General features: G+C 47.8%; 1 protein-coding gene across 1 annotated transcript in view; it reads right to left on the bottom strand.

Moving 5' to 3' along the window:
* LOC128802364 (ras GTPase-activating protein 1-like) overlaps positions 1 to 26,392 on the bottom strand; it is a 160,886-nt gene that overhangs the window by 50,157 nt on the left and 84,337 nt on the right. The window contains exons 16-19 of the mRNA XM_053968686.1: positions 14,586 to 14,758; positions 14,270 to 14,429; positions 13,952 to 14,094; positions 13,105 to 13,220 (exon numbers count right to left, since the gene is read on the bottom strand). Of these exons, the coding sequence (XP_053824661.1) occupies positions 13,105 to 13,220; positions 13,952 to 14,094; positions 14,270 to 14,429; positions 14,586 to 14,758 (592 nt within the window). The remainder of the gene's footprint in view (positions 1 to 13,104; positions 13,221 to 13,951; positions 14,095 to 14,269; positions 14,430 to 14,585; positions 14,759 to 26,392) is intronic.

A 26,392-nucleotide genomic window follows, 5' to 3' on the forward strand; every position in this document is an offset into this window, starting at 1 on the left:
CGGCACCAGTTGTGCATAAGAGGGGAAAAGAGCCGAGGTGGGAACAGTTACCATACGTGGAAGTGAAGGAATTGAGGAGAGCGGCCAAGGATTATGGGAGAAATTCTCCCTTCTTTAAAAATGTTTTAGACCTTACTTTTTCGGGACATTCCCTTATACAACACGACCTTCGCTATATAGCGAAGGCCCTGCTGTCCCCCACAGAATTCCTTCTGTGGGAGATACATTGGAAAAAATTGATTAAGTCTCTCCTAACAAAGTATGATCTCAGGGAGGTGTTAGGAGACGGCGCAGAGGGACTTGAAGCTTTGGCAGGGGAGGGGGAATTTAGCAGACCTGAGGACCAAATCCTCCTTCCCGAGAATTTGTTAAGTGACATAAGGGATGCTGGGAAGGAGGCACTGCTGAAAATCCCCGATGGTACCACCCCCCTCCAAAACTTTTCATCAGTTCTTCAAGGCCCTGATGAAACTTTTATCAAGTTTGTGGACAGGTTAAAGGAGGCCATCGACAGGCAGATTGAGAACGTTGAGGCCCGAGAAGAACTTCTGCGAAAGATGGCCCTGACCAATGCCAACCCAGAGACCAAGAAGATCCTGAGGGCTCTTCCCCAGGATCCGGAGCCTACCATCGCTAAGATGGTAGAGGCGTGCACCAAGGCGACTTCGATGGAGCAGACAGTGGCATTTGCGGTGAGCAAAGGGGTGGGGGAGGCAATGGTAGACCTGATGAACACTCGCTGTTTCGGCTGTGGCCAGTTGGGCCACATCCAAGCGAACTGCCCACACTGGCCACCAGATAGGTCTTACCACCCTTACAACCCCTCCCTGAGACCAACATACAGGAATCCCCGCTTCCATCAGCCGGGAAACGGAAGGCAGAGCGCGGTGATGGGCCGCGCCATGACACCAAATGGCCCATCCCAGCGCCCGGGGCTGCCATCTCTCCCGGAGAACCACGGCCCCAGCGGTACGTTTCTCCGGACGTCCGCAGCCAGGAGGACGGGCTCCGGCTCCTCAGAAGAACCAGGCAACTGAACTGCGCCCGTCGCCAAGTCCTCCGGACCAGCCTTCACGTCATGTTTCCAGATGAGGACTTGGTTCGCGTCCCGGCGGGATTCCTGCCACCGCCCTACTGTGACTACCTGTCATGGCTTGACACTGGCGCAATGCCAGCACCCCCATGAAAATGCACCTTCCCTAAATAAATGCTGTTCGAAGCTGAAACAGGTCTCCCTGGGTCACCACTGCATCCCCCTAAAATGCAGTCTCTATTGCAGGAGATTTTGGTTCAGTCCATGGCTAACAAGAAAAGTCCAGCTAAAGCTACTTCATCATCTCCTCCCACCTAAATATTTCTTCTTCTAACATCTCAGGTCCCGGACTATCTCTCTTCCACTACAAATCAAGGAGGAGTAATACTTTTAAAAAGCCCTCATTCCCTCGAAAGGGTTAAAAGTTCAGACTCCCTGGACGGCCGATATCTCAGTCCGGCGTTCCGCCTCCCACGCTGGGCATTTCCCCCCCCCTTCTCCTTCTCCTCTGCCGGCAGATTTCCAGGTGCCGCCAGGCTCTCCGTCTCTTTCCCACATGGGGGGGGGCAAAGGCATCTCCGCTTCTCTCCACCCTTCCGTCCAGGAGCTGGCTGGGTTCCAGACCCTCAGCCCCCTCGGCATACCTGGACAAGGCCGCGTGGCTTCCCCTCCCCCACCCAGCCTAAGGCTGGGCAGGGGGGGAGTCTGCACTCTCTGACGAGCGGAACCAAAAGAGAGAGTTCTCCTGGGAGTTCTTGCTTTTAACCCCCTGTGTTCTCAGAGGCGTGTCCATACTTTCAGGGGTCACTCCAGGTGCCAATATCCAAACCTGACCACTGATTGGTTTGACCCAACTTCCTGGAAAAAATTCACTTCCATGTCAAACCACGACACTACCCCACCACTGTTTTGCTGTTAGGAGACACCGCCAACACGCCGGATGACCTCACCGTCATCCCAGAGGTCGTCTACTTGGAGCCAGGGACAGAGCTCACCGTCTCCGTGGTATGTTACCAGCCTCCATTCTCCTTGCCTAAGGGGTCTGCTTTAGCCCTTTGCTACATCTTGCATGTCCACACAGAAGACACCGGCATGGACCTTTCAACGGACCTTTCTTCGGATTTGGACTCTTTGGCCTTTCTTGTGCAAAATGTAAGCAGACAGAGACCTATTATTAAGACTTCTTTTGTTTTACAGGGAAAGTCCATCTCACTAGACCTGATGGCAGACACCGGCGCAGATGTTACCATCATTCCCCAGGCAGAGTGGCCTCGCGACTGGGAGCTGGTGTCCCCTTGTGGCACAATCTCCGGCGTGGGAGGTGCTGTCAATTCCCGCCGGAGCAAACATCTGGTATGTGTGGAGGGGCCGGAGGGTCAGGTTGCCACGATTAGGCCTTTTGTGGTAGCTTCCAATATCAAATTGTTAGGTAGGGACGTTTTGTCCCAGTGGGGTGCCCGACTTGACATCCCTAGTCCTGCGTGGGATTTTTAGTCTGGGCCACTGCGGAGCGCACCTCCCCACCGCTCAATTGGAAAACAGACACACCGGTGTGGGTGGACCAGTGGCCCTTACCATCTGAAACATTAAAGGCGCTCAATGAACTTGTGGAGGAGCAGGTGCGCCTGGGGCATTTAATACCTTCCACCAGCCCCTGGAACACACCTGTCTTTGTGATTAAGAAACCCGGCAAAGACAGGTGGCGCCTGCTCCAAGACCTACGCAGGGTTAATGATGTCCTCGAAGATATGGGCCCCTTGCAACTAGGCCTTCCCTCTCCCTCCATGCTGCCCCGGGATTGGCAGCTTGCAACCCTTGACATCAAGGATTGCTTCTTTAACATCCCTTTGTATCCCGGAGATGCTCCCAGATTCGCCTTCTCGGTTCCCTCCATCAACCGAGGAGAGCCATATAAGCGCTATCAGTGGACCACTCTGCCCCAGGGATTGAAAAATTCCCCTGTGCTCTGCCAAACTTTTGTGGCTCAGGTCCTTTCTCCGGTCTGTCGCCTCTTTCCCGAGGCAATCTTTTTGCACTACATGGACGACATTTTAATTTGCGCCGCTGACGCGACCTACTTGAGAGCGGCCTTGGAAAAGACAATAAAGACATCAAGGACTCAGGATTTCAAATTGCAGAGGAGAAGATCCAGCTGTCATCCCCCTGGAAATATTTGGGCTTCCTAATCACGGGAAGAACTGTCGCGCCCCAGTCCCTCACCATCAAGGACAACCCTCAAACCCTGCGGGACTTGCAGCAGCTCTGTGGCACCATCACGTGGATCCGACCGCTCCTAGGACTCACCACAGAGGAGCTGTCACCGCTGTTCCAGCTGCTGAAAGGCGACGGCGACCTGGCATCCCCACGCCATCTCACCCCGGATGCCCGTGAGGCCCTGGAGAGAGTCGCGGCTGTCATCAAGTCCCGCCAGGCACATTGGGTCGTGCGGTCCCTCCCCATCAACTGTGCCATCTTAGGTAAGTCCCTGAACTTACATGCCCTCTTATTCCAGTGGGACGACAGCCAGAGGGACTCACTCTTAATCATAGAGCGGTTGTTCCTCCCACACCAGCCCGCAAAAACAGTGACACCTTTTCCGGAATTGATGGCAAAACTTATTATCAAGGCCCGCCAGCGCCTCCGGACCCTCGCAGGGTGTGACCCAGCATGCATCTATTTACCATTAAATTTGGACCAATTGGATTTCCTCTTACAAACAAATGAAAATTTACAGATTTTGGTAGACAGCTATCCTGGTCAAATTTTAATACATTATCCCAAACACAAACTTTTTAAAGACACCTTGTATTTGGCCCCAAAATCTTTCAAAAGTAAGATTCCATTGAAAGGTGCTCTCACGGTGTTCACCGATGGGTCAGGTAGATCCCACAAGTCGGTGATCACCTGGAAGGACCCGGACAGTCAGAAGTGGGAGTCTGACATCCAAATAGTTCAGGGTTCCCCCCAGATCGCTGAGCTTGCAGCGGTCGTGAGAGCCTTCAAAAAATTTCAACAACCTTTCAATCTCGTCACTGATTCGGCATATGTGGCCGGGATAGCAGAAAGGGCTGAACATGCCCTGCTCAAAGAAATTCAAAACAAAGTATTGTACAGCTTGCTCTCAAAACTCATTTGGCTTATCTCACACCGGAAGCAACCATATCACATTCTGCATGTTAGGTCACACACAGACCTGCCAGGTGACATCACCGAAGGCAACCGGAGAGCAGATGCCCTGGCGATGCTGGCCACCTCCACCTCTGTAAACCCTACAGTTCTAAGACCCACCTTGCCAGATGTCCACATGCAGGCTAAGATGAGCCACGCCTTTTTCCACCAGAATGCTCCGGCGCTTTGCCGTCAGTTTAAAATCTCCAAGGAGCAGGCGCGGGCCATCTTAGCCACATGCCCCAATTGCCAATCCCACGCCTTACCATCCTTAGCGACGGGGGTTAACCCTCGGGGCTGGGGGGCATTAGAAACCTGGCAAACAGACATAGCACACCTTCCCTCCTTTGGGCGGCTGAAGTACATCCATGTGTCTGTAGACACGTTCTCGGGGGCAGTGTTTGCCTCCACCCACACGGGGGAAAAAACAAAGGATATCATCAAACACTTATACATGGCTTTCTCCACCTTGGGTGTCCCTAAAACTATCAAAACAGATAATGGACCAGGGTTTGTGTCCAAACAATTCATGGAATTCGTGCAACAATGGGGCATTGACCATATTACAGGTATGCCACACAACCCTACAGGACAATCGATCGTGGAGAGAAAACATCAAGAAATTAAAAAACTACTAGAGCAGCAAAATGATTCGGCCCTCACCACAAGCCCTGTAGAGAGGTTGTGCAAAGCCCTATATGTTCTCAATTTCATGAACTGTTCGGACCGCGAGCCAAACCCCCCGATACTACGCCACTTTCACAATAACACCAGGTCGCAGTTGAAAGAAAGACCACCAGTGCTCGTTAAAGACCCTGAGTCCAGGAACATCAAAGGTCCATACCCGCTGATAACGTGGGGGAGAGGGTATAGCTGTGTCTCCACAGAACAGGGCCCCAGGTGGATCCCAGGCAAGTTTATAAAACCATATCGGGAAGACATCGTGAAGGAAAGCCACCCCCCGGACCACTCCCCCGAGACGACAGCTCCAGCGGAGACCACCGTCGCCTGGAGTCGGAGGAAAAGGAAGGGAAGCAGACCCATCAACGCCGCCACAAGGACGCTGATAACTAATCGATACTTCCCACCGGCTTGGACAGTTTACCCCCTGACCCCATCCCCAACCATTCCTTACCCTTTCCCGTCCTACCACTTTCCTCGCCCCCCTTACCCTCACACCTGACCCCACATTTTTCTGTTTCAATGTTAATTTAAACGGGGGAGGATGGGGATTTGAGGGGACCCTTGGTCTTACTTCTTTTTGTATGTCCGAGTTATTAGATTACCAACCACCCAGATGGCAATTACATCAGCCAGAACACCCCGCAGCGACCGGCTTCCTGCAGCTGCCTTCGTCACCATCTTATGGCTCCACCTGGCAGGAAGCTGGCTCGTGCCACAGCCCAAGGAAAACGTCTGGGTCACGCTGGCAAAGTCTATAGGACAAGAACAGCTTTGCATGGCCATGGGCAGTGTAGACAATCCGTTGTCTACATGCCTGGTGGGAGTCCCCCTGTCCGAAAATGATTTTCCGTTCACGGGGATGAAACTCAACCCGGCGGACTCCTGGATGAGTTGGATGAGGACACTACCACAGGCACCACAGGAACCCCAGGAATTGGACCTACTGGGGTCCACAAGGGTCCACTTTTGTATTCAGTTTTATACTAAGGCCCCACAAACAAAACCAGGGCAAAACATCAAAGACGTAACACCAGCAAATAGAAAATGCATCAATGAGTGGTGCAATTACACAAGCCCTGTGTTGTCCAAGTCCTACCCATTCCCTAAGGAGCTCCCTCGGGGTGTGTTTCTCATCTGTGGGGACAGGGCGTGGGCTGGGATCCCCTCCAATACCAAAGGGGGTCCCTGTAGCCTTGGCAAGCTCACGACGCTAACCCCCAACAAAACCCAAATTCTGGATTGGAAGAAGAAAAGTCAATTGGCACACAAAAAGCGATCGTATGGTGAATTTGACCCAAATTGCGATTCCGAAATTTATTATTGGAGTGAGGGAAAGAGGGTTGCCGCTTCTATTTTTCTACCATGGTACATGGCAGCGAAAGCCCTCGGTGAGATTTCTCACCTGGGGTGTTGGATGAGTAAGCAGGCCAACGCTACGTCTGCCGCGTTATCAGACCTCTTGGCAGAAGAAGAGACCACCAGGCACGCCACCTTACAGAACAGAGCGGCCATCGATTTTCTGCTGCTCGCCCACGGCCATAGCTGCGAGGACTTTGAAGGGATGTGCTGCTTCAATCTGACATCGAAGAGCACATCCATCCAAGCCAGCATCCAGCAGATCCAGGTGTTAGTCAAAGACTTAAAGACTGAAACCAGGGCTGTGGATGCGGTGAACAAGACCTTCTCCCACTGGGGTGTTCCTGGGTGGGCCGTGCCAATCATTAAAGGTTTAATTTGGATTTTGATTATTATTTTCTTAATTTCTGTAGCCTTAACTATCTTTAAGAAAATGTTAACGAGGAACTTGGGGAATGCTTTTTTAATAAATCAGAAAGGGGGAGTTGTGGGAGGAGTTCCTGCTCTCCCTTGGGAGGCAGCAACAGTTTAGAAATCAGCTGCTGCTCTCCACCCCAGAAGAGCTGTCAATCAATGTTTAGCATACTCCCCAGTTCCAGAAAGTTCAGTTATTCTGTTACCCCCATTGGCTCCTGTTAGAATACCACTCCTCCTCTGTACCCTGATTAGTTCTCTGTACGTCACCCCACTCTGTCTCCCCCCTTTACCCGTTGCCCGTTGGCTGTTTTGTACCCTAACCACTCCTACTCCTTTGCCCTTAATACCCAGCCCCGCCTTTCCTCGGGGCTTTCGGAGCTGGCTCCCTTCTGGAGAGTTTGTGCCCCCCGTTTTTCCCTCCTGTTCCTGCGACGCTCCTGAAATAAAGCCTCTAGGAATAAAGCCACTTCGGAGCCCTCTCGTCCTTACGGTGGAGCTATCCGGGTCCCGCCACATCCTCCCCGCGGACCAGTCCTCTGAGGGTTTTCCCCCGGACAGGCTGGGCACCCGGGTGAAGCCCGGAGGACTTGTATTTTAATACAAGCGACAGGACAAAGAGTTACTGCCTCCTTATCGGAAAAGACAAACATTCTTCCACCTTCTCTTCGCCTTCATGGAACCACCAGGATTAAAGGGAAAGAGTTGACAAAAACCAGAGAAATTCTTAATTTGCAAGGAATTTATGCATCATGTATGAGATGTATGAATATGCAACAGGCTATTGCTTTTAAGGTTATTCCTTTGTTCACAAGGCATGCTTGTCGTGGCTTAAGTGCCCGAGAGCATCCGGACGTCCGTAACTCTTTGCTTTTTATTGTCTTGTGATTGTCCTAACTCTAAATTTTTATTACTCTAATTGTATTACTATTTTTATAGCCATTTTATTATTATTAAACTTTAAATTTTTAAAAACCAAGTGATTGGTGTTTTTCACAGAAATCATTCCCCGAAAGCAGGGAATCCTGACACAAAATACCCCTTTAGGCTTCTCCATACATAGAATACAACCTGGGGACCAGGTGCTCATAAAAACATGGAAAGAAGCCCCACTGACACCTCACTGGGAAGGCCATTTTCTTGTCTTCTTAACCACAGATACAGCAATACGAACAGCAGAAAAGGGTTGGACCCACACATCCCGAGTGAAGAAGGTCGAGCCCGGGAAAGAGACGGCAGAGTGGAAAGTCACCTCTCCCTCTGGGGACCTGAAGCTAACTTTGCCTGCCAAATAAATGACTGATAGGGAACTGATAAGGTGCACTGAGCCTGATTGTGAATGTTATCCATTTGCACATTTCAAATGCGAGTACTGTAAGGAGGTTTGGGTCACACACTGTAGAAGGGGATATTGGCCAAGGGGTTTATGTGATAAGTGCTTGGAAGGGGAACTGTGCCTGACTAGCCGTATCTTAGAGCTTGCCACAAGCTTGGGATTAATTGAAGTGGATTCTGAGATTTGGTTTTGTTTGTTTCAAAATGGGATAAGGGGAAAATTGAGATCAAAAGCTCAAATCATTACTGTTGAGTGCTGCAGGTTAAATAAAGTACCCTGCAGTTCGGACACAGTTAAACTATCGAGGTGGGGCATCTTTAAATGGAGGTACGCATCTCAGTCCAGGTATGACACCACAGAAGACTATTCTTGCTGCCGAGAAGATGGTTTACCTCGCTGCTGGTGGCAACCCAGTGGGCGCAGGCAGAGGCAGAGGAATAATAATAATCGTGGGGATCCTGATCAACCTGATTCTAGCAATGTGCCTCAAGACCGATACGAATTTGAATAACTCGCCCAGCACAGAGGTGCGAGGCCCCGGCGACGGGTGCAGGCACTGCATACAGACTGTCCAGAGAGGACGAGGGGAATCGGAGGCTCCGACATCCCCAGTCCCAAGGAACTGCAGCAAGGGTAAGATAAGTGGGCACTGTCCCATAAACAGCACTCAGCAGGGGAAATGCAGGCTAAAAGAAAGAATAAGGTGTTATACACAAAAGGCGACCCCCCTAAGGATGGGCAGTCAGAGCACAAAGTACATTAAAGAAATGTTGAACAGATATCTGTCCTGATCTGTGATAAATGTAACCGAACAGTATGGACTGGGGAAATAATGGAGTCAGTGTTTGTAGCATACTTTCAGGCTAACCCATTGTGCTATGATAATAACCAGTTGGGAATGTGTGCTATGGGTGGTAAAACATACTGGGTGGGGAAGAATTTAAAATATGAGACTAAGACGTCCCTCAAAAATAAGCCAGTTATCTTGGACCTTTTAGAGGATCAGGATGACCGAGTTTGTTTGCAATATGACAGAATGTTCTGCTTTTCAAGAACAAAGAGGGAGTGGACCCAGAGAGCAAAATGAAACAGGTGTCACAGGAGCTGAAAAAACAGGAAGCAGAGATGAGGAAAAGAAGGATGGAACAAGAAAGGTTGAGAACCCCCAGCAAGCAATATGATAAGCTCAAAAGGCAATATACCAGTTGGGGTTTACCTGCCTCAGACCAAAACCTATTTGTGGATCTGATGCAGGAAATCACAACAGAATTGGGCTTATCCAATTGCTGGATCTGCGGGGGGCTCAAATCGGCAGAAAAGTGGCCTTGGAAAGGTGAGAGCTTAGCTCCAGAGCAACTCCTGAAATGCCAAAACCTCAAAGACAATTCAGAGACCTGAGGGTTGGGTCTTGGACAAAAGAGTAATTGGGACATTCTGCGTTAGCAGGGAGGGAAAGGAGTACACTGAAATGGTGGGATACACTCCGTGTGTGTCCACTCTGACAATAAATTCCTCTAACAAAAGCAGAATGTGGCAGCCAGAAAACCCTACAGGGTACTGGAGTTAAGGAAAAAGCAATAAATGCGAATGGAGTGAAAAAATTGGACTTTGCTGAAACAAGGACTCTGGAGCTAATCCTTACCAATCCTTAGAGGAGTTGAGGGGGTTCTGGAGTGAACCCGAAAACACAAGGGTCAGGTGGAAAGCCCCGAATGGTTTATATTGGATCTGTGGGAAGAAAGCATATAGCGAACTGCCTCAGTGGTGGAAAGGATCATGTACGATAGGATTAATCAGACCTGTTTTCTTTACCCTACCTTGGTCAGAACGCAGCTCACTTGGGGCCCCCTTAATACGAAACACTGAGCAGGAAGAGAAGAGGGTGAAAAAGAAGTTTCCTATTTTTGGTGGGGGTCAGACTTGGGGTGAGGAGGAGTGCCCGCAGAAAGAATAAAAGAATATTATGGTCCTGCAACATGGGCCCAGGATGGAAGCTGGGGGTATAGGACCCCGATTTATCTGTTAAACCGGCTAATAAGACTGCAGGTGGTGGTGGAGATTGTCTCTAACCACACCTCAGACGCCCTCGAGCTGCTGTCTAAACAACACTCCCAGATGAGGGCCTTTGTATATCAAAACAGAATAGCCCTCGGCTATTTATTAGCAGAGGAGGGAGGGGTCTGTGGAAAGTTTAATGAATCAGAATGTTGTATAGAGATTGATGACTATGGAGAAACCATCAGAGGCCTGGCAATAAAAATTAAAAGGGTAGCGTATGTTCCGGTACAAAAATGGAACTCCATACTCCAAGCACCCTGGTGGGATCATCTGTTTGATGGAGCATGGTGGAAGAAGGTAATATTTTTTATATTATGTTCAATAATTGGGATCATATTTCTACCCTGCCTGATACCATGCTTTATCAGGTTGATACATTCCATAGTACAGGGCATGCAAGTAGCTGCCATGCCCACAGACCCAGAATGTGCTATGGGGAAAACAAATCAGGTACCAAAAATAATGAAATTGGGAGAGGAAAATGTACACCGTAGAGCAGCAGATGCTTTGGCCAGATTCAAAGCACAGATAAAGGGAGAAGGGGATGTCTACAAATTGTATCAGGGAATTCCAAGAGAAGACTGGGATAATGAGCCTTGAAGGAACTAAGGACTAGGAAATAGGATAGCAGTATAAAGCACAAGTAAACGTAGTTATGTATGTGAAAAACGCCAATCACTTGGTTTTTAAAATTTTTAAAGTTTAATAATAATAAAATGGTTATAAAAATAGTAATACAATTAGAGTAATAAAAATTTAGAGTTAGGACAATTACAAGACAATGAAAAGCAAAGAATTACGGACATCCGGATGCTCTCGGGCACTTAAGCCACGACAAGCATGCCTTGTGAACAAAGGAATCACCTTAAAAGCAATAGCCTGTTGCACATACAAAACACTTCATGATTATGCATATATTTTATTTAAAACAAGAAATTCGTCTGGTACTTGTCAAAAAGTTTCTGTTAATTCCCAGGCGCCTTCGAGTCTAAGTTAGGCTAGAAGAAGTTCGTTTCTGTTGATAAGGAAAGCCATAAATTACTCTCCTCTGGAAAATTTAGGGGTTTTTGTAATTGTTATGTGATAAGTTAGAAAAGACTCTTTGTTCATCAAGAAAGAAAGGAGAAGCCTTGTGTAGATAACAGAAAATCAAAGGAGAAGCCTTGTGTAAGATAACAGAGAACCAAAGGAGAAGCCTTGTGTGGATAACAGAAAACTGCCAGACAGAAACTAGCTAGTATGTTGATTACTTAAGCTGGTTGTGTAATTAGAACTTAGGCGCATATAACATATAACCTTATATGGAAAAGACCATTACAGGGCTGTGGACTTTCACCAAGGAAGAAGAGAGGAGCCTTCGTCAAACGACCACCAGAAAGTAGAAGAAGACCCCCTAGCAACAGAGGGCGCAAGCGCAGAGTACACCCAGAGATACCGCGGCCCCGGAGAAAAAGAGTATAAAAAGACTGTGGGAAGGGGGAAACAGTGCGAGCCGTTTGCGGAGCGGGGACTCCCTGGCTGCACCCAGCGCTGTTTGCTTGCCATCGCTTGCTGTAATCAATAAATTTCTGATTGACTCTTGAAAGGCTGAACAAATTATTCGCCTCAATTTATAACAGTTATCTTTGTGCGAAGAATTCCTTGATTATCTCATCTCTTTCTTGAGATAGTTAAAAAGCATCTTACATAGTAGAGTTTTTATTTTAACATTGTGTTATAACCTAAAAATACATTCAACACACTACTTGAGAGACTTAATACAGCATAACTTTCCAACATTACACATATAATATTCATTGTAACTATTGTGAAAAGCCAATCATAAAATATGCATTTTTCACATGTAGGAGGTGTAGAAAGCACGAATTAATATGTTTGTGTAGAAGGGGAGGGATTGTTATATGTGTATATGATAATTCGTGCAGAGAAAATTGTCGTATATTTTATAGTTATGTACTGGTAAGATATACCTTTGTAAAAAGTTTTTTTAAACACACAAGTCAGTGTCTGGGGATTGCATCACAGTGTCGAAACCACCTGGACAAGGGGAGGGAGAACCTCATTTACAATCGAATTAACGTGGCCAGCCCGGAGATGGAGGAGATGGATCATCCCTCAAGGTGATCCAAGGAACGCCCGGACGATGAATACACGATAAATATCTGAGTTTGAGATAGCTGGAGCCATCGGGGAGATACATTTCAATACCGAATTCCGGGAACGCAATCATGGGTGTTCATCACTCTCCGGACATGTTTTGTTTAACTCACCACAGAGAAAGAACTCCACATGAATATGTGCAGTCCTAAAAGGAAGAAAAGGGACTCTGCCTCGGGCAAGAAAAATTGTATAAAAATCGCTCGGCCAGGACAATCAGCATGAAACATAGGGGACCCTCTGCTGTAGCGGTAAGACCTGTGTCTCACCCAGCGCTGATACTCGGGCACTGACCCTTTTTGATTGGATTGTGGCTTTTCATTGTTTTTCTCTAAATTTAAATTTGGATCATTTAATAAATTTTCTTTAATTAATAAATTGGAGCATTCATTTATAACACCTGTTCTTGCATACACTTATCCACAGACTAGCCACTTCAACTCCAGCTCATACTGGAGTTCCTTCGTGTCCAGTATGGCAGCACTAAACCATGGCATGATTTCATTCAGGCCATGATAGTCCACTGTTAGTCTCAGCTCTCCAGCAGACTTTTGCAGGCCATATGGAACTATTCAAGAGTGATTGAGTATTACTGCTTAATCCTTGGCTCTTCAATTGATGAATCTGCTTCAGCCAGGGTCATCAGCCACTCTTTTGTTAACTCAATCACCTTCTATTCACCCTCCAGGTGCCACCCCCTTCTTCTCCCAAGGTCTTTTTCAGATGACAGATGGGAAGAAATTCCCTGAAAAACCTAACCCACAACACAGCCCTAAAGAATTTAGTCTTAGTACTGATTAGTATAAGATAAACCAATATAACACCATTTTTATGGTGCAATGTAAACAACAATCAGGAATTTGCAAGTACAAATTTGAACAGAAGAGTGCAAACTTACGGAGGCAGTATCTCTGCAGCCATGAATATTTTCTCCACCAATTCGGAAAGTATACTGAGTAGATGTGCCAAATTAGTGTTTACATCTTCATTTTTTTCTAACTTCGAAGGATTTAACTAAAACCAAAAGGGAAAAAAGACATAAGTTTTGTCTCTTTAATAGAACTACATATATAATTTGATAATATTACACACTGAATACTATTTCAAAATAAATTAAATATTCTACTGCTGTACAAATCTCGTACAGAACTTACAAATCTGTTTCAAGGGCTAGCCAGAAAACTAATGTGAAAAAGCAAAGTTTTTAAGTTATAGTGCACTATGCTTTTAAAAGCACATTTAACACTATCCACAAGTACCCACCTTTTTCTAACTATGTATATTTTAATCTTTTAATCCAGTATTCTGGGGACACAGCCCTCCCCTTTCCATAATTAAGTTCAAGTGAAACAGCAGTTAGGAGAGTTGTTTTAGAAATAAAGGTAGGATCTAACACAAGCAGTTAATGTAAGGGGAGTTCAAAAATTAAAATTAGTTCAGACATTGACTTCTAGCATATCTGGAGCTTAAAAGAAGTTATTTAAGGTAGGCCATTCAGTAACTGCTGCAACAGAACATACAACTGCTAAAGAATAAATACATAATTTAAAGAAATTTGAGTTTAAAAGCTTATTTAAAAGTGATGCTATGAACATTGTCCAAACTCACATTTAGAAAAAAAACCTCATAATCAGTTCCAGTACTGAAATTATTTCTGAAGGATTAATAAATGCTTCTAAAGCAAATAACCAGTAGATCATAATTTCAACAAATCAAAATTTAAAAAACATAGTTCAAGTTATCACCTCACAGGACTGCTTGCTCTCCATTATCTTTAATATACTGTCTTTCAGTGCATGATGAACAAAACGTGTTGCTGTGGCTTTCATATATTGCTCCATAAGTGTACTTGCTAAAGTGGTGGCACGGAACAAAGTAGTAGCTTCATCTGAAAAAAATAAAGTATAAAGTTGGGAAAATGAGACAACAAAAAGCAGAGGGGAAAATTAAGCTGTGTTCACAGTTTGATATATGATGCAATAAAGAGAGGAGACAGAAATGAAGACATGGGAGTCATTCCCTCCCCAGAGTTTCAGCTAATGTTAGTGTAATTAGTACAGTACCTTCCATGCTTATTTCCCTGTCATTTAGTGTTCGTAACAATAGTGACTCAAGCTTTTCATGAAGGAATATCTTCAATAAAATGCCAGCCAACAGTGTTCTATCCTGGCCACAAACATGTGATAAGGCATAGACTACATGCATCTCTTTCTGGAGTATGAGCTGAAAGAAAACCAAAACAATGTTCAGAAATTTGTGCTAAAATAACAGTTGCCACAAATACAACTTAGCAACATCTGTAAGTGTTACTGAAATTTCTCTCAAACAACAAAGAAACTGATTTTGACAGAAAAAAATGAGGAAAAAAAACCTTAATACCTCTTTAAACTCACTGTACTCCTCTTCTGGCATGATCTTCTCCATAGAATATCGTGCTCGAACACGCAAAGATCCTGGCTCAATACCTCTCAGTGGTATATGGGAACTGAGTTGAAACCACTCGTCTGTTGCATGTCCTTTCTGTAATCGGCTTAATTGGCAACGCATAAACACTTTAAGAAAAAAGCATTGTTAAATAGGTTATCTCCAGCAAAACAGTGCTAGCATTGAATAAAAAAATATTTTTTTCAGCACATCACCTTGCTTCAGCAAGAGTATTAATAAAAATGATCAAAATTTGTGTCATCAGATTATCTCTTAGATTGTTTAACAGACTCCTGAAAACTGAAGTTGAAATATAAAGTGTAATTAACAGTTTCCACGTGTTCCCCAGAGATGAGGGCAGGGCCTTCTTAGTTCCCATGGCAACACTAAAAAAACTAATAACTCTAGCTAAGTACCGATATTGAAATATTAATTAGCTAATTGCTCTGTTTGTTTTCTCTAAACTACCTGGAGATAACCGGCCTCCCACCCCACCACGCTGCCATTCTGGGACTAAAATGCAAATAAAAAAACCCTTAGGATCATGGGAGTATTTTTAGGAGATAAAAAGGACTATAAATCAAAAACTGAACACAGTAGAGGAATCTAGACAAATGCCCTAGCTGAGGAAGAGGGAAATACATCCCCTGATTGACTTTTAACCATCGCCATCACCCAAGAAAGAATAGACTAGGTTAGGCTGTGAGAAGCAGGGAGACAGAAGGGCAGAGAGAGAGAGCCCTGGTGCTGCCACCACGGAAGGAGCGGGGACAGCTGTTGTTCTGGACTTCAGCAACAGACTCTGCACACCACGCCTCCTCATCCTCTGGCCACCGGTGTGCCACAAGGAAAGAAGAAGGGACAGCTGCTGCTCTGGACTTCAGTGACAGACTTTGCACGCCTCCTTCCTTTCGGCCACCTGGGAAAGCTACAACTGCGGGGGCGAGCTCCATGTCGGGCCCCCTGCCCAGCTGATCTTCTCAATAAAGAGCTGAACATTAATAAAGGCATTGGCCCTGTTCATTTCATAAAGCATGCTGTAAATAATGCATACCCAGAGATATGAAAAAAGTTTTCTTTTTAATGACCAAACAGGGGAAAAAGCCCCTCTGCTTCCTCAGCTACCTAGCAAACCTAGGCAGCAATAAGAAAATTAAAACAGGTAAAATGATTAGAATTCACTGTCCTCTTTTGAAGCCCTGGGCTCATACCTCTATCAGGTCTGCTCTTGAACCTTTTTGTTACCATTTTTAGTCTTTATTTTTAGCTTTACTACATCTTTCCCAAATGTTGTCAAATGTATTTCTTCAATACTTTGAAACTTTCAAGTTTAAGGCTGTAGCATTTTATGCAAAACATATAAGAAGTCCTTCCCAGACAGGTTACTGCCCAAATATTGACAAGTCAATTACATATGACAAAAACATTAATTAACTTTTTTTTGGTGGTGTTGGTACCTTAAAATTACTAAGTAATGACCTGCACCAGCCTATTCAACCATAATTGAAAGTCTGATCTGACAGCCGACTAGTAAGCTGCAGTAGTCAGACCACTGACCATTCCAAATTAAGCACATGCACTCCTGAACAGACTGTCTGGAACTTCTAAGCAAACACTTTTTTCCTGCATGTCTTGATGAAATCTACTTTTAATCAAGTCCCTCACATTTAAACAAAACAACTCCCCAAACAAAAAATCATCCCCCAAAAATCAAAACAATCAAAAACACTATCACACACTTCTTTTTCACTTTTCTGCAAAACCTTTGAACAGTTGTAGCAGACTTTCCACTGCCCCAATTCTGCATTATGTTGGCTCATCATTTGCATAATCAGATAATGGGACAGAATGATATCATATTTCTAATAAAGATTTAATATCTCATATTCTTTGGAGTTGATTGTAATGAACAAAGTTTCCAGGCGTTCCCCAGAGACGTGGGCAGGGCCTTCCTAGTTCCCATGGCAACACTGGAACGGCTGCTGGCTCTAGGTGAGTACCGATAATGAAATATTAATTAGCTAATTGCTCTGTTTGTTTTCTCTAAACTACCTGGAGATAACCGGCCTCCCACCCCACCACGCTGCCATTCTGGAACTAAAATGCAAATAAAAAAACCCTTGGGATCATGGGAGCATTTTTAGGTGATAAAGACACCCCTAAATAAAGAACTAAACACAGTAGAGGAGGGTAGACAAATGCCCTAGCTGAGGAAGAGGGAAACACATCCCCTGATTGACTTTTGCCCATCACCATCACCTAAAAAAGACTAGACTAGATTAGGCTGTGGGAAGAGGAGACAGAAAGACAGAGAACTCCCGGTGCTGCCTCAAGGGAAGGCGCGGGGACAGCTGTTGTTCTGGACTTCAGCAACAGACTCTGCATGCCACGCCTCCTCACCCTTCGGCTACCGGTGTGCCACAAAGGAAAGAAGAAGGGACAGCTGCTGCTCTGGACTTCAGCCACAGACTCTGCACGCCACCTTCTTTTCGGCTACCTGGGAAAGCTACAACAGCGGGGGCGAGTTCCGTGTCGGGCCCCCTGCCCAGCTGATCTTTTCAATAAAGAGCTGAACATTAATAAAGGCATTAGCGCTGCTCATTTTATTGATGAATTGATATGGTAACACATTTAAGTCAGTCATATAGTGGATATACCAATTCATCATCATCTGCTACTTATCACAAGTGCGGACTGGACTGTCTTTACACCAGATAATAAATTAACTTTCCCAGAATATTTCTTCTGAGCAAAGCTCTCACACCCTCAACTGAGCAACGTTTTCTTCTTGTTTTGCTTGTGCATATAAGGTATGTATCTCATTCACAGGAACAGTGAGATGCAGGATTCAGAATAACTGTTGAAAGGAATGAGGGATTTGTCTTTACAAACAAACTGTGGGTCTTCTAGCAGATAAAACTAGATACTGAGAGATAAAAGAAACAACGGGAAGGATTCCACTGATTGATAAATGGAATGTGAAAGATTTGTCTTTAGAAACAAACTGTAGGTCTGCTGATAAATAAAATTGGATACTGAGAGAAGAAAGAAACAATGGGAAGAACCATAAATTCCATTGGAATTCCACTGAGTGTGTGGTAGATAGGGACAGGCGAACGGAAGATTTCGGGATGTAACGGAAAGCAAGACCCTCTCCCCCCCATCCTGCGATATGTAACCAATCACCCCTGAGACATGTAGCACCTCCTAACACCAGTAGTCCTCCACTCCCTACTAACCCTAGCCGGGCCCACCGTCCCCTTTTGACGTAGTAGGGCCCCTTGACTATTTAACCACACGAGATAAGGTAATAAACGCCATTTTGACCATCCACCACATTGGTGTCTGTGCATGTCAGTGGCCCGAGTGACCTGGGTGAGGCCGGGTTGCCGTGCTGTGTCTTGAAACCAGGTTGCCTGCCTTCTCAGAAGAAGGCAAAAAAGTGGTGCCGAAACCCAGGAAGGAGAAATTCTCTCAGGTAGCGGGTATCGCCTGGACGAGAAACAGCGGCCGGAGCGGCGGGACCGACTCTCGGCAGGGGAGACGTCCCCGGACCAGCGATCGTCATGGAGGCCATCGTGAAGGTCGTGAGTTCACTTCATAAGCAGTGGGGAATAAAGTGCAGGCTCAAGGATTTTTATGTTGCTATTGCAAGACTCCTAGAGCTTGGGGCGATTGAACGTCCCGTGGAAATATTACATCCAGAGGTGTGGGAGAAATGCACGGCTGCGCTGGCCGAGGATACTAAATCCTCAGGCAGCGGCAAAAGCCTCAAGGCGTGGGGTGAAGTTGAACAAGCCCTACGCGGAGCGCTTGAAGAACAGGAAACATGGAGTGCCGCGTGCACATGTTTATTAGCTACACCCAAGCTGGGGATAGGGGCGGCAACGCAAACCGCCCCTGAAAGCGGTTTGCCCAAGAGCGGGGAGCCGGGGGGGCCAGGCGTGTTCCCCCCCTCCCCGAGCCAGAGTCCAAACCCCCCCGTGGAACCCTCCCAAAAATCCCCATCCGTCCCTTCGCCGCCGATCAGCAATTCGGCGCCGGGGGCGCAGCAGCGCGCGCAGTCCTTTTGGGAGGAATTGGCGAGGGAAGCCGGAGACGCAGAAAATGCAGCTCGGGAGGAAATGCGGGCGGCGCCGCCGCCCTACCCAACCGAACATGGCGCCGGCGACAAAGGAGATGGGTGGGGTGCGGATTCTCTTGGCGGGAAGAGCCCAGAGTCGCGAATTTTTGCTAATGCGCATCCACGGGAAAAAGAGAAGGAGGAGAGCGGCAGAGAGCGCACGCCCAATCGGGAGCTGCGCTCAATGCTGCTACCATTTAAGGGAGAGACCTCCCCCTGCGGGAGACAGGGCAAGCCCAGGGAGGGGCGGGGTCGGAGCCGCACAAAAAGGCACCAAAGCCCAGAAGTGCGCTGGCATTCGACTTCCGGCTCTGAGTCCAGCAACAGCAGCTCCGCCAGCTCGGGAGAGCTGACGGAAGCCGACTGGGACTCAGAAATGGAGAGAGCGGAGCTAATGCATTCTAAAACAAAAATGAATAAAGCCTTAAGCCACACCGAAAGGCAATCACAACATGAACCAGCCCAGTTCACCGACTGGGGAAAAATAAAAATAGCTTGTGCTGAATGGGCCCCCTCGGCCGCAGTTCAAGCTTTCCCGGTGAGGATCACCGGGCAGAGGGGAACCAACAAAGGATATATACTCCGGTAAACCCCAAAGACATACAGGCAATTGTCAAAGCCATTTCAGAGAAAGGGATCAACTCAGCGATGGTCTCCACCCTCGTGGACGGCCTTTTTGGCAATGATGACTTGCTCCCCTTTGATATCAAACAAATAGGTCGCATGATACTTGGCGGTGCGGGAATGATCGTGTTTAAGCAGGAATGGGAAGATAATTGTACAAAAGAGCTAGCCCAAGCTTCTGGGGTGGGGCAACCACTGCACGGCTCGAGTTTATCCAGGCTGATAGGAAAACATGATGAGATGATTACACCTCAGCAACAAGCTGCACAAATGCGGGCCAAGGAAGTCAGGGCCACCACTCGAGCCGCCAGGGAGGCTATTCGTGCTGCCTCTCTAGTAGTGGCCAAGCCGTCACCGTGGTCCACCATAAGGCAGGCAGAGAGTAAAATCTTCACGCAGTTCGTAGACCGCCTGCAAATGGCAGTAGACTCCTCTACCCTGCCTGCAGAGGCAAAGGGCCCAGTGGTAGCGGACTGCTTACGCCAGCAATGCAACTCCGTCACCAAGGACATTTTGCGCTCCCTGCCAGCCGGAGCCAGCCTGGCCGACATGATCAGACATGTCGTAAGAGAGGAGCACCTGACACCCATTCAAGCAGCCGTCCGCACCCTAACCAGTGCAATGGCATGCTTCAAATGTGGTCAGGCAGGCCACATTGCAGTGAACTGTCCCCAGCCGGCACAGCAGTCCGCAGCGGTGCCCCCACCCTAAGCACGCCTAAGAGGGCCCTGTTGGAGCTGTGGGAAGAAGGGGCATTTCACTAAAGACTGCAAGTCCCGGCCCCAGGGAAACGGGAAGGGGAGGCGGCATGCAGGCCAAACTCAGCCTTCTCCCGCTACGAATGCAAAGTGGCCCATTTATGTCAACCCCCAGTGGGGCGGGAGGCCCTCATACCCCATGGCCCCACAAGAGGCAGCCAGCTTCGCACCCCCACCAGCGACACAATTGCAGAGTTTCGCAGCACCGCCAGCGGCACCTTCGTATCCACCACCGCCACAAGCCGTGCCTGTGCCACAGGGCCAGCAGGGGATGCCCCAGAGCGGAACCCCTGGGTGGCCCTGGCCATGAAAATAGGGAAGGAGCCCCTGATGGTGTGGGGGACATGCCGCCTTTATGGCAGTCAGGATCCCCACATCATAGGGCTTCAGTTTTGGGTGGACACGGGATCAGAATGCTCGGTTTTTCCCCAAGCGCTTTGGCCTCAGCATTGGCAATGTAAAGAGGTCCCCCCAGTGAACGGAGTGGGAGGGCCATCCCAGGCATGGAAAAGCACCCAGTTGGTGGCTATAACACTTCACACAAAAAAGGGACCGGAACAGACAGTAGCAATCTACCCCTACATTTTGCAAAACTCTCCACCCTTGATAGGAAGGGACATCCTTGCTATGTTAGGAGTCAGGATCACAAATTTATCATGAGGGCCACTGCCATACACCCACCGCTGCCAATCAGACTGACTTGGAAATCATCAGACCCCGTATGGGTCGAGCAGTGGCCCCTGTCAAAGCCTCGAATGGCAGCCTTGCTGGAACTGGTCAACCACGAACTGCAAAAGGGTCACATAGAACCCTCCACCAGCCCGTGGAACACCCCTGTATTTGTAATCCCCAAAAGGTCTGGAGAAGATCATCGTCTTGTCCACGACCTGAGAGAAGTGAACAAGACAATCCAACCTATGGGTCCAGTTCAGACACTGCTGCCCACGAACTCAGCATTCCCCAAAGGGCAGCCATGCGCAGTGCTGGACATCAAGGACTGCTTCTTTTCAATACCCCTGCATGCTGAGGACAAGGAACGGTTCGCCTTTTCCGTCGTGTTCCCAAACGGCGAGCGACCCAAGCGCCGCTTCCAATGGAAGGCGTTACCGCAAGGTCTTGTGGACAGCCCGACCATATGCCAGATCACCGTGGACAGAGCACTGATGCCAGTCCGACAATCCTACCCCCGTGCAACCATCATTCAATACATGGACGACATCCTCGTCGCCGCACCATCAGCAAGCCAAGTGGATCACTTAGTGTCCACAATCACGGAAACTCTCCGGACCAATGGCTTTGAGATCGTGAACACAAAGATCAAGAGAGGACCCTGCGTGACCTTCCTGGGAGTGGGGATCACAAACTCCTACGTGACACCCCCCAAGGTGAAGGTCCGCCGAGACATCAAGACGCTCCATGACATGCAGCGCCTTGTGGGATCTCTGCAGTGGCTCCGCAACATCATCCTGATTCCCCCCGAGGTCATGGATATGTCCACTTCACACAGAAGGGAGGAGTGGGAGCACTGGCCCAAGGATCTTCCGAAAAGTCTCAGCCGATCCAATGGGTGATCCTCGGAAGACCAGCTCGTGCATTTTCCTTGGGAGTTGAATGCGTCGCCAAAACTCGCCCTGAGACACCTGGGAACCGAGCCGGCAAGAATTCACCTTCCCTTCCGCAAGCGACCAACCACGGAGTCAACCGCGATATCGGAGCACCCGGCCCTTGCGTTCACAGGCTTCAGAGGAGAGATCTCCTACACTACCAGACCACCTTGGACTCAGCTACTGACCATTGTCGACATAGACATGCCGCCAAAGGTCATGGACCGACCGCAGCCAGGACCGATGGTCATCACAGACACTTCCTCCACAACTTCTACTGCAGCGGCGGTGTGGCAGGCAGGAGAACAATGGCATTGCGTCAAAACATGTGACCCCACACTGTCAGTGCAACAACTGGAAGGAGCAGCAGTGGTCTTGGCGTGTGGACTCTTCCAAGATGAACACCTCAACATCGTAACGGACTCTATATTTGTGGCAAGGCTTTGCCTGGCCATGTCGGGACCAGGTGTATCAACATCTGCAGCGGCCTCAATGCTGGAAGAGGTGCTCTCCTCGCGACGAGGCACCGTGTCTGTCATTCACGTCAACAGCCACAACCCAGTCAAGGGCTTCTTCCAGACCAGCAATGACAAAGCGGATGCCGCAGCGAAGGGAGTGTGGACATTGCAGGAAGCTCGGCAGCTGCACGAGTCGCTCCACATCGGAGCCAAAGCACTGGCGAAGAGATGCGGGATCTCGACAGCGGACGCAAAACATGTAGTGGCCACTTGCCCTCACTGCCAGAAGTCACTCCTATGGACCAGTGGGGTCAACCCAAGAGGTCTCAAGGCCTCGGAAATCTGGCAGTCGGACTTCACTTTATGTCAACTGCTGAAGCCCCGAGCATGGCTTGCAGTGACGGAGGACACTTACAGCAGAGTGATCGTGGCCACACAGCACCCCAAAGCTAACTCTAAGGCCACAATTCAGCACTGGCTGACAGCCATGGCATGGCTTGGTATCCCCAAGCAAATTAAAACTGACAACGGTTCCAATTTCATCTCCAAACCAGTGCAAGAAATCGCCTTGAAATGGGGCATCACTTTAGTGCATGGTATCCCGTATAATAACACCGGGCAGGCCATTGTTGAGCGAGCAAATCAGACCCTGAAAGCCAAGTTAGAAGTATTGGCAAAGGTGGAGGGCTTTACCAACTCCGTTCCCCCAGGAGACCAAGCGTGTATATTAGCAACCGCTTTGTTAGCACTGAATCAATTCCCTAGGGGAGATGAAACAAACAGTCCAGTTCGAAAGCACTGGGTCACCCGAACACTAGAGGAGGGCCCGCAGGTTGTAATCAAAAACGAGCTGGGCGAATGGGAACGGGGCTGGAGACTGGTGCTCACGGGACGAGGGTACGCGGCAGTTAAAAAAGAGGGCAGAATCAGGTGGTGCCCACTTAAGTCAATCAAGCCAGACCTTCAGAATGAGACTAACGAAAGCTGTGAGTTTCTGTTTGCAGGACATGTTCGTGGGGTGTCCCCGTAACGCGTACACCCCTGTTCCAGAGGAAAATGACGAACCACCAAGCCGCCAGACAGCACCCAAGAGTCCCGCACCGGTGAGACCCAAACATCAACAGTGTTTTTGTGTGATTTTGCTATTGGGGCTTGTCGCCGGAGGGCGAGCCGACCCAGATCATTACCCCCATCAACCATTCAGGTGGGTCATGCAACATCTTTCAAGTGACAAGGTGTTCAAAGAAATCACCACAGCAGGCACCCCATCCTTCATGTTCCACATCGCCGACCTGTTTCCAGGACGACCAAAATTACAGCCCTATCACCCACACATCATGTACATGTACCTATCTTACTGGTGCCCAGCCTCCAACCCAGGGAAAAAGTACTGCAATTACCCAGGGTGGGGATATTGCGGATACTGGGGCTGTGAAACCATTGTTACAGATGCCAGACCATCGGGAGAAGGGTGGCAACCGCAGGAGCCCGATAAATTTTTACAGTTCACCTGGGCACCCACCGGCTGTAAAAAACCCGCCATTGCGAAAGGGGTCTATAGCAACCATTATACACAGCCCAAATATCGGAAATGCACAGACTATAACATGACGGTTTTGCAGCCAGAACACCCTAGTTGGGCCACAGGCAGAACGTGGACTGTAGTCCTCAAGGGGCCAAAAGAGTGGGTGAATGTATGAATTATCAGGCTCCAACCGCCAGCACCCCGACCGGTAGGACCCAATAAAGTTATTAAAGACGTGCTGAAAGGGGAAAACATAACCCACCCCAAAACCTTGCCCACAAAGGCCACTGATATCCCAACCGGCCATGCGGATGCCTTCCAGATAGGCCGCTTAGCCGAGTCAGACTCGAACCCAATCTTTCGCATGCTAGAAGCTACCTTTCTATCCTTGAACGAATCCAACCCAAACCTAACTGATTCCTGCTGGCTTTGCTATGATGTTAAACCTCCTTTCTACGAAGGAGTTGCTTTAAACACCCCCTTCAGTTACTCCACAGCCGATGCCCCCCACCAGTGCAGATGGGACACTCCCCGCAGAGGAATCACCCTGAGTCAAGTCATAGGCCAGGGCAAATGCTTTGGCAATGCAGCCTTAGCAAAGCAGAAAGGCAACTTCTGCACCGAAGTTGTCAAGCCCAACAGAAAGATCAATAAGTGGGCGGTCCCATCCGCCTCTGGGATGTGGGTTTGTCGGCGATCTGGAGTGAGTCCCTGTGTGTTCCTTGCCAAATTCAATGACGCTATCGACTTCTGTGTCCAAGTTCTGATTGTTCCTAGAGTCCTGTACCACTCAGATGAAGAGGTATACCACCTTTTTGAAGAACCCGGCCGACTCCACAAAAGAGAAATAATAACAGGTATAACTATCGCAATGCTGCTTGGCCTGGGAGCAGCTGGCACAGCCACGGGTGTCTCAGCCCTCGCGACCCGACACCAAGGGCTTGCTCAGCTGCAAATGACCATCGATGAGGACTTGCAGAGGATCGAGAAATCCATCTCCTTTCTAGAGAAATCAGTTTCCTCGCTTTCGGAAGTGGTCTTACAGAACAGGCGAGGACTGGACCTCTTGTTCATGCAACAAGGAGGATTGTGTGCCGCCCTAAAGGAAGAATGCTGCTTTTATGCAGACCACACAGGAGTCATTAAAGACTCCATGGCAGAACTCCGAGATAGACTAGCTCAAAGAAAGAAAGACAGGGAAACCCAACAGAGCTGGTTTGAGTCCTGGTTCAATCGATCACCATGGCTCACCACTTTAATTTCCACCCTGATAGGTCCACTAGCAATACTACTTTTAGCTCTTGCTTTTGGACCATGCCTGCTGAACAAGCTGGTCTCATTCATTCAGGCCCGCCTGGAACGAGCCAACATTCTGTTTATAAGCCAGCAACAAATGCTGTAAACCAAAAATAGGGAACACTGCCAGTCGCAAAAATGTTCCAAACTTGCCTTGCGAAGATTACTCAAGTTTGCCAAAAACACTTTTTCCCTTATCAAGTCATAACTTTGTACCTCACCTTAGTGCCTAGGTTTATAGCTACCTCATTTATTAATGAAAAGGGGGGGGGAGATGTGGTAGATATGGACAGGAGAACGGAAGATTTCGGGATGTAACGGAAAGCAAGACCCTTCCCCCCTCATCCTGCGATATGTAACCAATCACCCCTGAGACATGTAGCACCTCCTAACACCAGTAGTCCTCCACTCCCTACTAACCCTAGCCAGGCCCACCGTCCCCCTTTTGACGTAGTAGGGCCCCTTGACTATTTAACCACACGAGATAAGGTAATAAACGCCATTTTGACCATCCACCACATTGGTGTCTGTGCATGTTGGTGGCCCGAGTGACCCGGGCGAGGCCGGGTTGCCGTGCTGTGTCTTGAAACCAGGTCACCTGCCTTCTCAGCAGAAGGCAACAGAGTGACACAAGGAAAAGAAAAAAAAAGGGGGGGATACATTAGAAGGGGATCATAGGTATTAGGCGTTTTGGGAAGTCTGTACCTCTCCAGTACCTCAGCCAATGGGGAAAGAGAGGGAAATGCTGTCAGGAAATTAGGATAAAAAGGAGGCTGCATCCTCCAAAAATTTGAGAGACCTCATGGGAAATACCCATGACCTCTCCCTTTATTCAAATAAAGTTACAGGACCCCTCTGTCTCTTTTTTGGACATAAACCTCTGATGTTTGTGGATTAATTTTCCTGACACTGATGATTTAATTTTTCCCATGGTTATACAGTAGCACTTTCTAGTGATAATATAAATATTATAATATTATTTTGATCTTAAAAGATTGAAACAGAAACATCAACATATGGACTGTAGAATACTTGTTATAATTTATATTCAAAAACTTTCAGAAACACTTTCTGCTACTTAGAAAAATATATTGAACTATTAGGCTATGTTCAATAAGAGACTGCCATTAGTTGAGGATTTAAGGATGTTTAAACTTTGCAGTCTAGCACATTATGATAGAATAACAAATATACAGAAAAACCCCCAAAATTTGATCCATTCTTTGCAAGCACAGTCAAAAACTGTATACAACCCGGAACCAAGAATGTTTAACGTGATGAACATTAGCAAAAATAAAAGGTAAAACTGAGCTTTCTTAATGGTTTGTTTTCAAATTAAGCTTAGAGATTAATATTTAGTAACAAGTTTATATA

The sequence above is a fragment of the Vidua chalybeata genome, chromosome W (genome assembly GCF_026979565.1).
Source record: "Vidua chalybeata isolate OUT-0048 chromosome W, bVidCha1 merged haplotype, whole genome shotgun sequence".
Classification (NCBI taxonomy): Eukaryota; Metazoa; Chordata; class Aves; order Passeriformes; family Viduidae; genus Vidua; species Vidua chalybeata.